This window comes from Triticum aestivum, chromosome 5B (assembly GCF_018294505.1).
Source record: "Triticum aestivum cultivar Chinese Spring chromosome 5B, IWGSC CS RefSeq v2.1, whole genome shotgun sequence".
In the NCBI taxonomy this organism is placed as follows: domain Eukaryota; kingdom Viridiplantae; phylum Streptophyta; class Magnoliopsida; order Poales; family Poaceae; genus Triticum; species Triticum aestivum.
In genome coordinates this window covers 354,606,328-354,621,410 of record NC_057807.1, presented here as the reverse complement: position 1 = coordinate 354,621,410, position 15,083 = coordinate 354,606,328, and the positions used below count along the sequence as shown (strand labels likewise).

Below are 15,083 nucleotides of genomic sequence, written 5' to 3'. Positions count from 1 at the left end.
GAACTTATTATTCGAGACCTTGTGTGGTCATGAACTATTTCTGTCATTCGAGACTATTTGAGATTATGTGCAAACTATGTTCGTCATTCGAGACTAGTTGATATGCTTTGTTCATATTTTTGGTTGAGAGTAGCATGCTTTGTTCATATTTAACAGTGTTTGCTAGTTGTTGCTAAGCAAAAACTTTAACAAGCTGTGTGCAAAAACACCAGGCCCACACCCAGACGCCAGGGTGCATGGCGTCTGCCTCCCAGATCCAGACGCTAGGGTCCCTGGCGTCTGGCTTGCTTTGCTCGCGCAGGTGACCAGACAGGCCGTCTGGTGTGTCTGATGGACACCCAGACGCCAAGGTCCCTGGCGTCTGCCTCCCAGATCCAGACGCCAGGGTCCCTGGCGTCTGGCTTGCTTTGCTCACGCAAGTGACCAGACAGGCCGTCTGGTGTGTCTGATGGACACCCAGATGCCAAGGTCACTGGCGTCTGCCTCCCACACCCAGACGCCAGGAACCCTGGCGTCTGGCGTGCTTTGCTCGCGCAGGTGACCAGACAGGCCGTCTGGTGTGTCTGATGGACACCCAGACGCCAAGGTCCCTGGCGTCTGGTGTCCAGAAAGCATTCTTGTCTAATGGATAAGATTCGAGTGGATAAGATTTTGGGCCCACCTCTACCCCTCTCATCCATTCATCTCCACCTCTACCCCTCTCATTTCACTCATATCCACCCACTCTCACCTCTAGCCCTGCCAACGTCACTCCCTCGTCCAGCACCCTAACCCCCCCTCCCTCAGATCTCTCACAAATCGGTCCGGTTTCACCGTTGGATCTTCAGGATTTCGAGACTAGAAGGTAAATCAACTCCACCCCCATTTTTTGGTTGGTTTAATTTATCATACTTTTGTGAAAACCCTAGTTTGTTTTCCTCGTGGTTTAATGTATCATAGGTTAGCTACTAAGAGATTTGTGTGCTGTAGATGGCTAACGAAACTCAGTGGGTGCTTAGCCCTGTTGTTCATGTGCATGGCTTGTCTCCATGTATTGTGCAAGTTAGTCAAGTGGACCTCACTTTCGATTGGTTGAAGACTAAATTCATGTTGAAGCAAGGGTTGAAGGAAGAGGATTTTGTGTACTACGTCAGCAGGAGGAAGTCAGATGGCCCCGGGGAAAGAAAATTGGTTGACATAACTGATGATGACAAGATTCAAGAAATGCTGGAAGAATGGAAATGGAAAAGGGTTGTTGACTTGCATTGCTACAGGAAACCGAGTTATATGTGATGTTCATGTCGTTTCAACCATCGTGGTCATGAACTACTTATGTCATTCGAGACTATTTGTGTAATTTGAACTATGTTTGTAATTTGCTATGTCATTCGAGACATTGTATCGTAGACCATCGTGGTCATGAACTAAGTTTGTAATTTGAACTATGTTTGTCATTTGTCAACTATAGTGTTATGAAAAGACTATGCATTGCTTATGTATGTTATTCGAAACTACAAGTGAAAAGACAAAACTACAAGTGAAAAAGCAAGTATTGTCTGCACCAGGACCAGACGCCAAGGACCCTGGCGTCTGGCTCCCCTGCTTTACCCTGTTTCTGGTGTCAGTAGACTGCCAGACGCCAAGGACCCTGGCGTTTGGTCGCCTGACTTACAGCCAGACGCCAAGGACCCTGGCGTCGTGTCCCCTGACTTACAGCCAGACGCCAAGGACCCTGGCGTCTGGCTCCCTGTGCATATAGATGACTAAGTACAGATTTCATCATTCATGTCAAACATTCATATAAACATTCATATAAATGACTAAATCACAGGAAACAACAATTAACATAAATCACATCATTCATGTCAAACATTCATAGCAACTTCACGAATCCGGTACAACTTAATTCGAACGGCAACAAGTTCATGGAAAGAAACGACAACAAGTTCATGGAAAGAGACTACACCAGGTTCGTCGAAACAAACTAGAACAAGCTCATTGAAACAAACTACAACAAGCTCACTTCTTCCTTCCTCTCTTCACGATATCTGCAAGTGTATGCTCCTCCTCTTCGCTAGCCTCATGCTCCTCCTCTTCGCTAGCCTCCTCCGCCTCTGCATCAATGTTCGACTTATATCTTTGCATTCCCGCAGGCATAAATTGATGAGGATACTCCGGACTATGGAATTGAGTGTTCCATATCTTCTTTCTACCTTTCTGGCCCGGTGTCTTAGCTATTGCTTTGCCTTTTTTAGAGCGGGCATTGCCTTGTGTCGGTTGTGTAACCTGTGATGGTTGTGGAGCATCAACATCATACTCATGATCCTCTTGATGTGTTGCATCATACTCATGCTCATCATGATGTGTTGGCTCCTCTTGATGTGTTGGCTCCTCTTCATTGACCTCCTCCTCTATGTCCTCTTCGTTCTGGACATAACGCCGTTTATTAGCTCTAGCGGCGCGGCTACCTGGTGCATACACGTCACTGGACTGAGCACCATGGCAAGAAAGCATAGCTGCCATCTTATGGAACCGCTTCTTGAACTTCTGCGACAACACAAAATATGCTATGATATGAGATGCAAATAACTAATCCGCGAAAAAAACTTTTATAATATATTGCGACTAACCTCCATCGTGCTCCTAAGAGTCCTCTCAGATAATGCACCACCAGATGGATGACTTAGTGCAACATTGGCATCGTTGACGCACAGAAGCAACTCTCTGCCCTGCAATTCATGAGCACACCAAACTTATGTATTTGAAAGAAGACAACATGATGCAAGTATGTTAGAATAGGTCAAACAGACTACCATTTCGTCATGCATCGGTGCGTAGTCAACATGAGCCCCTCTGGTGTCTCTCACAGCCGTGTTGAAGGTATGATAACCTTCTGCAGTCTCCGGGTCTTCAGACACCAACTCCGACCACTCTTCGTGAGTCCAACCTGGCTTCAGCTTTAACCGGTAACGATCCGCATACCACACTTGATACTTCTGATATGCTGACTGATTGTGAGGTCTATTCTCTGATTGCACTAACGTGTCTCTTTGATTCCAAATTTCTATCCACGCACGGTGTTTGTTTGCCCAATCCGATATATCCTGATTGTTCCTTCGATCGAACCTACAAATGATGCACGGGACAAAGCATTAGCAAACATTGACTTATTCAATGCTCTACTACATACTCAAGGCATGCTTGCTTACCGATGCAGAGATAGCATTTCCTCCTTGCTCTCCTCAATTGGAATACCTTGTCTTTTTCCAAATTGTCTTGCCACACGGTCTACAAAGTGCCACTCGACTGCGAAGAAGCATATCATTGGGCACCTCGCCCGCCAAAGATGGCTATCACGCGTGCACATCTCATTAAGATCAAAGTCACGATCTTCCACATAAGGCAACCAATGTACCTGCAAAACAAAGAGATACATGGTTAGCTACATAAGTTTCATTCTTGACTAAATTTTATCTCATCTAACTACTCAAACCTGCTCAGCAGTCAAGGTGTCCAGCTCGTTCATATAGCACTTGTATCGCACATGCGAGCTTCCTGTGTAGACAGTCACTTGTTCCCAATAGTAAGCAAGCGTAGGGCGCCGATATGGATCATCATCATGCAACCCGTCATGATTACCCCGTGGGTTTGCCATGAGGGGGTTCTTCAAATCGGGCCGTCCAACCGGGATCCGCTCCCACATCCACACGGATAGGCTCCAAACAAACCCAGACAATGAGGATGTACCTCCCTTCCTCCGACACGCCAAGTCAAGCTGCAATCAAACAAACATGTTACATATGGAGGCGCATGACAAATGCAAGATAAATGGTTACAAATATCTCTTACCTGACGATACAAGTATGCTAGTGCGGCCGAACCCCAGCTATACTGGGTATCCCAGTTATTAAGTGGCTCCAAGAACATCCAGAGGGCTGAGTTCCCAGTTGCATCTGAGAAGACTACCTTGGTTAGTACATACCAAAGATAGGCCCGCGCGTACTGCTGCACAACCACGTCATTGGCATCTTGAGGGCACGGGTTGGTGTTTCCTCTGACCAGTTTTAGCCAAGAATGCCTCACTTTCGCGGTATCGGCCTTGCCTTCCTGAGGGTCCTCGGGCTGAACGCCAATTAAATCGGCAGTCCGTTCTCGCCAATTACCCACGCTGACACGACCGGTAACAGCTTGTCCGTTGATAGGAAGGCCGCTTATCATAGCCATGTCCTGTAGGGTCATCGTCAGCTCCCCACATGGAAGGTGGAACGAGTGAGTCTCTGGCCTCCAACGATCCACAAGTGCGGTCAGCGCCGCGTGGTTCACCGGCGGAGCGCGTCGCTTAAACTGCAACACGAATGGGAGAAGACCCAATCTCCGAATGTAAGGCTCATACCGCGGGTCGTAATCAAAGTCATCAGCGGAATGACCCCTCATGCGCATAGCAACTACAACCTGCAAATAAAGTGATGTTTTAATAATCAATACAAGAACACAAATGAGAAACAACGAAAATTGACCCAGTCTTGCTTCTTACCTGTCCATTCTCAATGGCACGAGCACGATGCTCCTTATCCCACTCATCGATTAATCCGTCATACCAAGGTCCATCACCATCCGCCATTCTACAAAACAAATCACAAACATCTATGAATACGTGAACAATATAAAACAATACAATTTTGAAGAAAAAATTATGCCATCTATATATTCAACTATATTGTCATACCACTTCACACATATAATATTTTTTCTAAATATATTTGCTTGCCAAAGTAGTCTTTCTCAGATTCAAACAAATATTATGCCATCTATATATTCAACATATAGCTAATTTACTAGCACATGCATACATCATCTTCTCAAATATACGCACATCATCTTTCAATCAAATAAAATTCTCAAATAATATGGTGTCACATAACCATATGCAAAATTTTATCATATGCAACATCTCTCTCTCCCTTAAAACACTCATATTCAAAACATATGCAAATACATAACATCTAATTTATACAACCCAATCTGTGGAACAAATCATGTCACATACAACCATCAATTTCATCATCTCTTTTGCAAAAAAAATAAGCCAATAGGATAATCTACATATGAACCAAACAAATTCAAATTGCATACATATTCAACAACACATCATCTACTATCTACAAATCAACTATACCATCTAACAACTACACAAAATTTACTAAAACAAAAACAACAAGTACTCATCTAACATCTCCCAATGATGAATAATGCAACCAAAAAGAGATGTTCTAATCAAAACAAATTGAAGGGAATGGGGGAGAATACCTCAAGGATGCTTGGGGGCCTCAGATCCACAAATTTGGGTGGAGGATGGAGTAGATCAAGGGGGGATTTGGTGTGAGGGAGAAGAGGGGCGAGAGAAAGTTTCCTCTCTGTTCCTGCGTTCGGCCGCCGCCAGGGAGAGGTTGGGGATGGGTGGGCTGGGCCCGCGCGGGGTGTAAACCTACCGGGGCCAGACGCCAGGGTCCTTGGCGTCTGGCCTACCGGGGCCAGACGCCAGGGACCCTGGCGTCTGGCCCCTTTGCCACGTCAGCAGGTCAACGGGCAGGCGGGCAGTGCGGGCCAGGGGCCAGACGCCAGGGACCCCGGCGTCTGCTTCGTAACCCAGACGCCAGGGACCTTGGCGTCTGGCCCCTTTGCCACGTCAGCAGGTCAACGGGCAGGCGGGCAGTGCGGGCCAGGGGCCAGACGCCAGGGACTCCGGCGTCTGCTTCGTAACCCAGACGCCAGGGACCTTGGCGTCACCAGAAAAGGTCAGAAACAAAAAAAATTTCGGAACGAGGTCAAATCGGGATTTAGTTTGCCTTAAGGGTCAGAACAGTAATTTTGTCCGAACATGGAAGACCTAGTAGTAAATCAACGAGCAGCCTGGGGCGGAAAGCTGCGGTGGCTCCGACTAATTTCTTTGCTGACTGACTTCAACTACCCATGTGTTGAGGGGCCTAGTTAACCTGGAAGGCGGGAGCAGTTGGTTCTTGATACTCGTGTGATGGCGAACTCGGTAAGAATGTAACCGTTGTTTAATTCACCTGCTGCACAAAGGCTGCGCACTTCTAGGGTTCTAGGGCGTCTAAACGGTCGGCAACAAAGTAATGCGACAAACAGGCGATGTTACCACTGTAATGCAGTTTACTAAGTAGTAATACCAAATCTGGAAATATCATTTTGTTTTCCTGTCATGTTCTCCAGCGAATACCAACCAAAACAACACCATTTCGTCTATCATCGTCAACATAAAAGGGTGGGACAAAAATGTGTCAACACAAAATACACAATGGCATCTCAATCTAATCCTGATCAACACCTCATCCACAAAATGTTCTACTCTTGGCTTATTCTCGGTGTACCAAAAAATCCCTAGCATTTGCTCGATGAAGGGCAAGATTTTTCCCACGGCGCAGTTAACTACTCATACAAGCCAGCCACACTTGCGTCGGACACCGGCTTTCAAGAACAGACGCAAGGCAAGGCGGAAAGAGCAGCTTTGACGATAACAACAGCATCTCGTCCAACGATGTAATCCTACTCCTCGGCCTTCCCCTCCTTGGCAATCTGGAAGCCTTCGACCTTACATGCAATCTCCTCTACTCCAGCCTTCGGCTTACCATTTGTATCGACCGCCTCCTCAGCATCCGCATTAGCTGGGCTCAGTTGCCAGATCCGAATAGTACCATCTTCCGACCCTGAGGCGTATGATTCGCCACCAGGTGCAAACCGGACGCAGTGAACTGGACCATGATGCCCTTTGTTACAGGCTGCACAATACACAACAATACTCGGTTATGTCAGCATGGCAAAGTGTAATTGAGAGAAAAAGGAACCAATAATACTGGGCAACCAAAACTTCTGAAAAGTATACAATTGAAGCACAATCAAACCATTAACATGACAATACTGCAACAAAAATACCATCAAATAAATGCAGAATATAAAAATAAACACATGAAATAATGATGAGTGAAAATGGTAATAAACTAGTCTCGGTGCCGGTGGAACTCTTGCTTAAGATTACATTGATGAATCCCATCATTGAAATATAGAACAACATATTGATCAATTTCCAATGTTGCTTTTCAACTGCTTTATAATACTCCCTCCGTCCCAAAATACTTGTCGGAGAAATTGATAAAAATGGATGTATCTAGAACTAAAATATGTCCAGATACATCCATTTCTCCGACGAGTATTTCCGGACGGAGGGAGTATAATACAGATGTGGCAGCAATGACTACAAGGTGCAACAAAATGTACTGCATGAATTCCTTTTCAGAGTTAATGACAAGTGCAACAAGAATGACCAGATAAATGTAGAATAAAAGCTCGCCATTCGAGGAGATTAACTTCTGAACGCAGAAATTTACTTTCATGGTCTTAATTGTAATTAACAGCAGATTTAATGGTGCTGGTGTTTCTGTTTGGATAATGCAAACCACACTGATTGAAGAGAAGAACGGACGATTAAATGTTCAAATAGATTGACTTACTTATTTCTTCACCAGTGAGGAAATCAAATACATGAACCCACATATCTTCTCCTCCAGCAATGAATTTGCTCCCGGACTTTGGTTCAAGTGAAGCTGACTCCACAGTAAACGACATATCATAGCTTTTAACAAGCCCAAAGCTGCAGGGTAACCACCAAAAGGTTTGTACATAAGAAATTTATCTATTCATATGATGCAGAAAAATGTCAACAGAAAAGGACTTACTGATTAGCATCCCAAAACTTTACACTTGAGCCATCAGCTGTGGTGATGAACCTGCCATCCTGGCTTACTTCTGCACTGGTAACAGGTCCCTTGGTTTCAAGAGTTTGGACAATTTTTTCACTCCTCACATCCCATAACCTGTCAAAACCCACAGTAGTTATTCGAGACGGACAATGCTATATAGCCAACCAGTACATGTTTAGGATACCAAAATAGAGGCATTTCCTCCACAGACACACAAACACACCTTACTCCACCCGTATCAGTGCAGGAACTCAGTATAGTTTGGTCATTATGAAGCCAAGCAACAGTTCGGACAGAACCAGGTGATTTGTCAAGTTCTTTCGGAGCAACATCTGGTTTGTTCAAATCGTATACACGCAAAATCTTTTCCATACCTCCAGTAAGCAACAGGTGGGTGTCCTGCAGTGACATTTGCAATTTAATTAGGTTAAAAACTGCTCATGAAAGACAACAACAATCGACTAAAGCATGTAAAATGGTCCAGATTTCAGAAACCAATGTTTGCTTTTGATAGCTAATATATTTTAGGCAGGAATGAAAAATTATATTAGATCAGGCTAAAATTTAGTAGACCATGAAAGTGCTATAACCATCAACATTAGGAACGAAAAGGGGCAGGGCATCAGTTTGAACAAGCAATACCTTAGAAAAGGCACATGCACGGACTATATGCTTGTGTTCAAATGAATGTAGTTCATCGCCTGTTAGTGCATCCCATACTTTACTGAGAAGAAAAGAAAACGGAGGTGTCAATGGATATATGTCTATGAAAACAGCAGGCTAAACTCAGAAATATGAATATGGGGCAATCTATGAGTATTAACATCAGAGAACTATATGATGCTTGCTGATTAGCATTATTTCTTGCAAACATGCTTGTTCTTATTGTCCTGCGCACACTTGCAACAGATCTTTCATTGAATCCATTTTGTACTAAGCCCTGGTTTTGCATCTAGAATATATATTTACAACAGAAGAAATTTAAGAGAACAATCTGTGATTTATGTATATGCACATTGACCTAATTATGAATGCCCATTAATTTCGAAGTAGACTTAAGTAGTACAATACTTTACTATGCTGTGTGCTGTTTGATTCTTTGGGCCTTTTTACCATAAATGCAGCCAACAGTGGACAAGATTACGAAATTAGCAAACCATGTGCAGTTTAATGGCTATAAGTGGAATATGGTTAAATAACTTTGCAACATTCCAAATCAAGATGCAAGAAAACATGCAGTTATTGCGGTACCAGACACACATTAGTGCACCACTACTAGCCATCAACACTTTCTCATCTTGCCCCTACTTTCACTGCCATGCTGACTGGGCCAACCAGTGTCGTGGTTATCCATGTGTTTCGTCCACGTAGGTAGCCTCTTTCCCACCCCCGCCTCCACTCAACCTAACTGGCTCACATATGACCCGCCACCACCGCACACTGCCCTCTCCAATTCCGCGTCCGATAGCACCATCAACACCCCACCCTAATTTAGTAATTCTACAGTCCAGGCCTCAAGGATCCTGGTGAACCAACCATAAAAAATTGGACCTTAATCCTAACCCTGCCACCAGCAGCCACCTTTATCTAAGAACACTGTCATTGCAGGAGAAGATAAGGAGCGGAGAGGTGGCAAAACAACTGAGCGAACATACTACCACCAGCACATAAGCATTACACACAGAAAAAAAAGGATAAGCATCAATTGATACAGCAGTAAGGATGTATTCCCACTTATGACTAAACTAACTGGAACCAAACAATGCATAAGAAAATCATACGCTGAAAAGTCTGCAGAACCAGAGGCAGCACGCAGAGCATTTGTGTCAAGGCAACAGCTCCAAACAGCACCTTTATGACCTTCGAAAGTCCCAATCCAATCTCCAGTCTCACCATTACGAAGCATTGGATTTGAGTCTGCAAAGGGGAGTACACAATATAAGCTATATTTGATAGCCAGCAATCAAACAAGATAGTACATTTCTCTAACACATATTTAAGTTTACTACAGGGTAGAATCTCGAGTGATATGCTTTAAAGTTTATGTTTCTCTCTTTTCCAGTATTTGTAATATTAATATCAAGCAAAAATTAAGAGACAAACAATCTTCTGTCATTCATGTTACAATGTCCTAATACTTATAACAAAATACATGTATTGGTTATTGTTCAACTCAAAGACAAAAAACATCTTTTAATCATTCTCTTATTAATTCAAAATTAAAATAATTGTAAATCTAGAAGATACATGTATTTACATAAAAACAAATGGGATGACATCTGCTAGAGATGGAAATAGATGCAGATCCGGTCCCTCTTTTGTCAAATATATGGGAATATTTGTTTTGAATCTAACACTGTTCAGTGTACATAGATTTTGCAGCAGTACAAGTTTGAGACATCAAAATGCACAACCAGATCAATGCACAAAATAGATGTTCAATAATCTATGTACAGTTATCCATAATTTACTGTTTTATACCTGTCCTCATAGCACTGTTTTTGAGTCGTCGACTAGTCGGTGAGTCGTAAAAAGAAGTCGACTCAACAACGCGTCAACTAGTCGATGAGTCGTGACTAGTCGCAACTGCAGGGTCGACTATTCAAGAGTCGCTACCCCTACATTTTAGTTTGTGCTTATATTGGTGTTTTTATATTGCTTTTAGCTATGGAAGCAAGGCTTTCATACTTGTATGGTCTGACTCCATCACAGCTGTGACAGCTTAATTGCGTGTATGAAAAATAAAGAGGGAGTATAACACACAATTACAAACCCTCGTTTGAACAGACTTGAATTTACTACTTTCTGCAAATACCTGGAGTCCGGACAATTCAGGAACAGAATAATTCTGTCCAATGTAATAACCATCGATAAGTAGGTGGTCCAAACTAATTCTTTAAATCTGGCATCTAGCCTCAGAGACTACAAGTACACATGTGAGCTTGTGTGTGGTTGGTGGGGCAGGGATTTGTTGCTTCACAGATATCTTGACTAGCAGTGTGGCCGTAAGACTTAAAAACATACAAATAATTTAAGACGAGTCACAAACTAAGAGGCCACAACTAGAACAAGAGTGACATGAAGAGTACATTGAGACGCTTAGTCCTCCAAATCAGACCTACATGGTAAAAACTGCACTACGTGGCAACAAACAAACACAAGATACACTAAATGAAAGCAATAAATATACCATCGGGGTAATAAACTGTTGAGATATCTCGTTACATTCCACCCTTCCTATCTCAAATATCCAAGTTCACATGATTGTGGGATGCAGTAGTCATCCTACTTACCAAAATTACAAAATATCAACACATTAGGTAACCATAATCCCTACTAGCTTATCTCAAACATTTCAAGTTCACATGATCAAGGAAAGCAATAGCCGTCCTACTTACCACCCAAATTACAAACTATAGAATATCAATACATTCGATAACCTTACCATTCAAATTGGTACAAACCACCTTTAACTGGACAATCAATCGCACTGAGATAACTAAATGAAACATTAAATCCCGATAGAACCCACGGCACTGGCCATTACTCATCCGCCAAAACAGAATTCGTCTCATCAAAAGCACAGGAGCGAACGTATTATCCATTCCACTGCGCAATAGAATCACACAACTAACTGTTGCCCACGCATCGCAAGCCACGGCTAGAGCGGGCGAGAGGGCGGATGGCTTACCCTTGCTGGCGCTGATGAGGAAGTAGCCGTCGGGCGTGACGGGGCTGTAGAACAGGTCGACGACCGGCCGCGAGTGGCCGTGGCAGACAAGCGGCACCGCCGCCTTCTTCTTCTCCATCTCAGCCCCTCCCCCCTCTAACCCTAACCCTATCGATCGGCTCCGGCGGCGCGCGATCGGCTCCCAACCCTAGCCCCTACGAACGAACCAAGAGAATCGAATCGAAGCAAAATAAATTGGGGGAAGTCAGATGTGAATTGTGGCGCGGATCGGCGGCGGGGGCGGATGGGGATGAGGATGATCTGGGTCAGTGGGGGTAGATTTGTACGCGGATTTATTATTTGTTAGAGCAGTGGGTTCGAGCCCGGAGGCCGGCCTAGGGGCACTAGGCGAAAGGGTGGGGAAGGAGGAGCAAAGGGGCGAGTCCGCTTTATATAGACCACACCGACTAGCGCCGAACTTGCTGGGAGATGCCAATTCGCGGCCGTGCAGTGCACAGGATGCTGGGCGTTTTGGGATCTTTCGGAAAACAAGAAGAAAAATACTCCCTTACGTTTCTTCTTATTCCCTTCGTTCATGATCGATGGCAATGCAAGGAATGGTGATTGTACTATGCATATGCATATGTGAAATCTTCTATGGACTAAGTGGGGTGTATCTAACTTGCTTGCTTATGAAGACCTCGAGTTTTTGAGTATGCGCTGACCACCATCGTTAGGACGACGGCCAGAAGAAGATGGTGGATGATGGCTATGTCGAAGCGGTCCAGATGGTGATCAGGGCTCCTGAGCCTGGTCGATGTACAATGCCCATAGAGGTTGATGATTACAAAGCCCCAAGGCTACTGCCATTCCAAGCACGTCCAGCTCGCAGCGGCTAGGCTTCATTGCTTGTTTGGTTGCATTGGATTTGAATAGGTATAAGGGATTGTGATCATTTGGTGAAAACCATATGCAATCCCATTCAAACCCCTCGAATCCTAACTCAATACGCTTTGTTCGGTCCCAAATCAAAGCCTGGAACTCCAGCCAGTGACTAAATTGAATGTGTGAATGGTATAACCAATGTGTAAATCGACTGCGAGAATGGTAATCAATGCGTACATCGATGCCATCAGGGACCGTGGCCTTGCCGCCATTGACGAACGTGATGAAGCCGGTGCTCGTCGTCCATGTCTTGCCTCTGATGCTCGCCACCACTGCCTGTCGTCCAGATCTTATGCTCGCCGCCACTACTTGTCGTCCAGATCTTATGCTCGCCACCACTACCTGTCGTCCAGATCTTGTGCTCGCTGTCGTCGATGAGAGAGTGGAGAGAGGGGAGAGTGAGCGGTGAGAGAAGGGTGAGGGGGCTTACGACGCGGCTTCGGGAAACAACGCAGCGTCTCACGCGTGCCCCGAGCATACAAAAGCCTCCACCCACATGCCCTGGGTTGCATCGCTCGGGTCTGACTTGCCAGAAATGGCCCATTCGAGCATTCCTCCATAGGCAGACCTAGAGGCGCTTTAAGGCCCAGTTCTTTTGGTTGATTCTCCTTGAATCTTGAGAATTAACCCTCCACCCAGCTTCTCCTAGAATTTTGAACCCATTTTTTGACAATCCTAGTTTGACATCCTAACTAGCCATGATTGTAAAAAAAAATATGAGTTCAAGATTATGGGAGAAGCTGGGGCGAGCCCCGATCCCCAAGATTCTGGGAGAATCTGCCAAAAGATCTGGGCCTAAGCTACGTCTGGGCCAAGATTTTCATGCAGGCCAAGCATCCAAAACAACCCAAAACGATATCCAACGGGCCTAGCTGAGGTAGATGCAGTCTACTGAATGCCTCATAGGTGCTTTTCAAGTGTACTAGCTTAATATATGTGTGTTGTCATGAAATAACTTCCATTGACAGACAATAACACATTAAATATCCCACTTTTACACTACTAGGGAAAAGCCTAGCAGTAGCGCGGGCATTAGGTGTATCAGTAGCACGTGGTATCGCGCTACTGCTACGGCGCTACAGCTAAAGGCTAGCAGTAGCGTGGGTTCACCCGCGCTACTCCTATACCTACTTAGTAGCAGCGCTTTGTGCAGAAAGCGCAACTGGTAGTTACTGGCAGCACACCTCTTTGCCTGCGCTACTAATATTATTACATTTTTTATTTCATGTCATATTCATACACCATTATACAAGTTTTCATACAGTAGTAATTTAGAGATTGTTTTTACATCGTAATGAGTTATTACATCACCGTGATAATCCATGACTTAGTCACTTAGGATCCACCCACTTGAAATTAATCTGCAATTCTTTCACCCAATGATATAATAACTCATCATCATCATATCATTAACAACTTATCATCATAATACATCATTTGTCATATAACAACTCATCATGATCATCATTTTCGTCCATGAAACATCATATAACAACTTGGTCACTAGTCATAATCACAGCTCCTCCTCCTCCTCATCATCAACTCTAACACATTGTGGCACATAATAACACGTTGTACCTAGGACCTACTCCTCTCTCATAGGACCTACTACCCTCTCTAAGGTAAAATAGCATAAAACAAGATAGGCCCTGAGGCTCCATTATGGAGAATTGAGACTATCATGTCTTCAATTCTTGCGCTTCGCACAATGTTGCTTCCAAATAGCTCTTTATGATTGTCCATATTTTTTTTTCTATTCTTTGATTGTCATGTCTTCATCTGTTTTAGAAATTCGGTATGAACAATGGTGAAGCCTAGAATGACCTGGCCGTAAGCTAATAACATCAAGACGACCTTTCGGAAACATCAGATCAGGCACACAATCCTTTGAGGTTTTCTGTTGAAAAACATAATAATAATGTCGTAGTTAGCAATGTAGTTTAGCTTTAGAAGAATTTATGCAAAAGATGCACGGATGTCGTAATAGTAAAAAATCTTACAATGCCATCTCCATGGATGTTACCGTAGTTTAACCCATGCACTAGTGGGGACGAAATCACTGTTTTGACCTTGTCCACGTTTATCGTCACAAACTGAACCCGACGTGAAAGTATTTCACGATTTGACCCTTTTAGAAACGCCAGGGCCCGCGGCGTTTCCAGCCAACATCGAAACGCCGACCGAGCTAGCATTTCTGGCCAACACAGAAATGCCGTGGTAGCTAGCGTTTCTTCCGTGGCCCACAGTCAGTCCGAACACGTTGTTTTCGCTGACGTGGCACATCAGAAACGCCAATGGCCCTGGTGTTTCTGCCCTGTATTTAGTAATGCACGCGGGGCCGCGGGGGCCTGACCCAGCCCATATCTCGGACCGCTCGGGCAGTTCGTCCCTGCCCCGACGAACTGGCGGCCGCCCCCTCCCTCTTCTTCACCAACTCTCCCCCAGATCTGCTATTTTGATCATCAAAACGAGTAGATCGAAGCACCCCCGAGTTACTTGAGGTATTCTCTTCCCAATCCTCCATTTATTTTCAGTCAAGATTGGCTATTGTAGATGCATTTTTTGAAACATGGTGGAACCCTAAGATGAGTTATTAGTGATTTGTTTGATGAATATTTTGGGGATATACTCATTGTGTTGAAGTATTTTTAGTTAATTTGTTTAGTATTGGATTTAGAGAGAGACCATTTTTTTGGATTAGGTTGAACCTATTA

General features: G+C 44.2%; 2 protein-coding genes across 2 annotated transcripts; both read right to left on the bottom strand.

Moving 5' to 3' along the window:
- Positions 1-1,998: 1,998 nt before the first annotated feature.
- LOC123114780 (serine/threonine-protein phosphatase 7 long form homolog) lies at positions 1,999-4,600 on the bottom strand. The gene is made up of 9 exons (XM_044536193.1): positions 4,514-4,600; positions 3,829-4,431; positions 3,473-3,754; positions 3,189-3,394; positions 2,763-3,105; positions 2,610-2,708; positions 2,383-2,526; positions 2,193-2,265; positions 1,999-2,093 (listed from the first exon to the last, which is right to left on the bottom strand). The coding sequence occupies exons 1-9, from the start codon at positions 4,598-4,600 to the stop codon at positions 1,999-2,001; spliced, it is 1,932 nt and encodes a 643-aa protein (XP_044392128.1).
- Positions 4,601-6,164: 1,564 nt separating this feature from the next.
- On the bottom strand, positions 6,165-11,853 carry LOC123111831 (serine-threonine kinase receptor-associated protein). Its single transcript, XM_044532706.1, has 7 exons — positions 11,446-11,853; positions 9,536-9,671; positions 8,397-8,478; positions 7,978-8,153; positions 7,731-7,868; positions 7,506-7,645; positions 6,165-6,776 (listed from the first exon to the last, which is right to left on the bottom strand). Exons 1-7 carry the CDS (start codon positions 11,561-11,563, stop codon positions 6,544-6,546), a joined length of 1,023 nt encoding a protein of 340 aa, XP_044388641.1. The 5' UTR covers positions 11,564-11,853; the 3' UTR covers positions 6,165-6,543.
- Positions 11,854-15,083: the final 3,230 nt, after the last annotated feature.

Bases quoted from the DNA above. Each gene is read 5' to 3' on its own strand.
- LOC123111831 (XM_044532706.1), bottom strand. From the start codon at position 11,563: ATGGAGAAGAAGAAGGCGGCGGTGCCGCTTGTCTGCCACGGCCACTCG. The intron at 9,672-11,445 runs GTAAGCCATCCG...TCCCCTTTGCAG, and splicing joins CCTCATCAGCGCCAGCAAGG to ACTCAAATCCAATGCTTCGT. The intron at 7,646-7,730 runs GTAAGTCCTTTT...GTTACCCTGCAG, and splicing joins AAGTTTTGGGATGCTAATCA to CTTTGGGCTTGTTAAAAGCT.
- LOC123114780 (XM_044536193.1), bottom strand. From the start codon at position 4,600: ATGGCGGATGGTGATGGACCTTGGTATGACGGATTAATCGATGAGTGG. The intron at 4,432-4,513 runs GTAAGAAGCAAG...CTTTATTTGCAG, and splicing joins GTGCCATTGAGAATGGACAG to GTTGTAGTTGCTATGCGCAT. The intron at 2,094-2,192 runs GTAGAAAGAAGA...ACATTGATGCAG, and splicing joins TAAGACACCGGGCCAGAAAG to AGGCGGAGGAGGCTAGCGAA.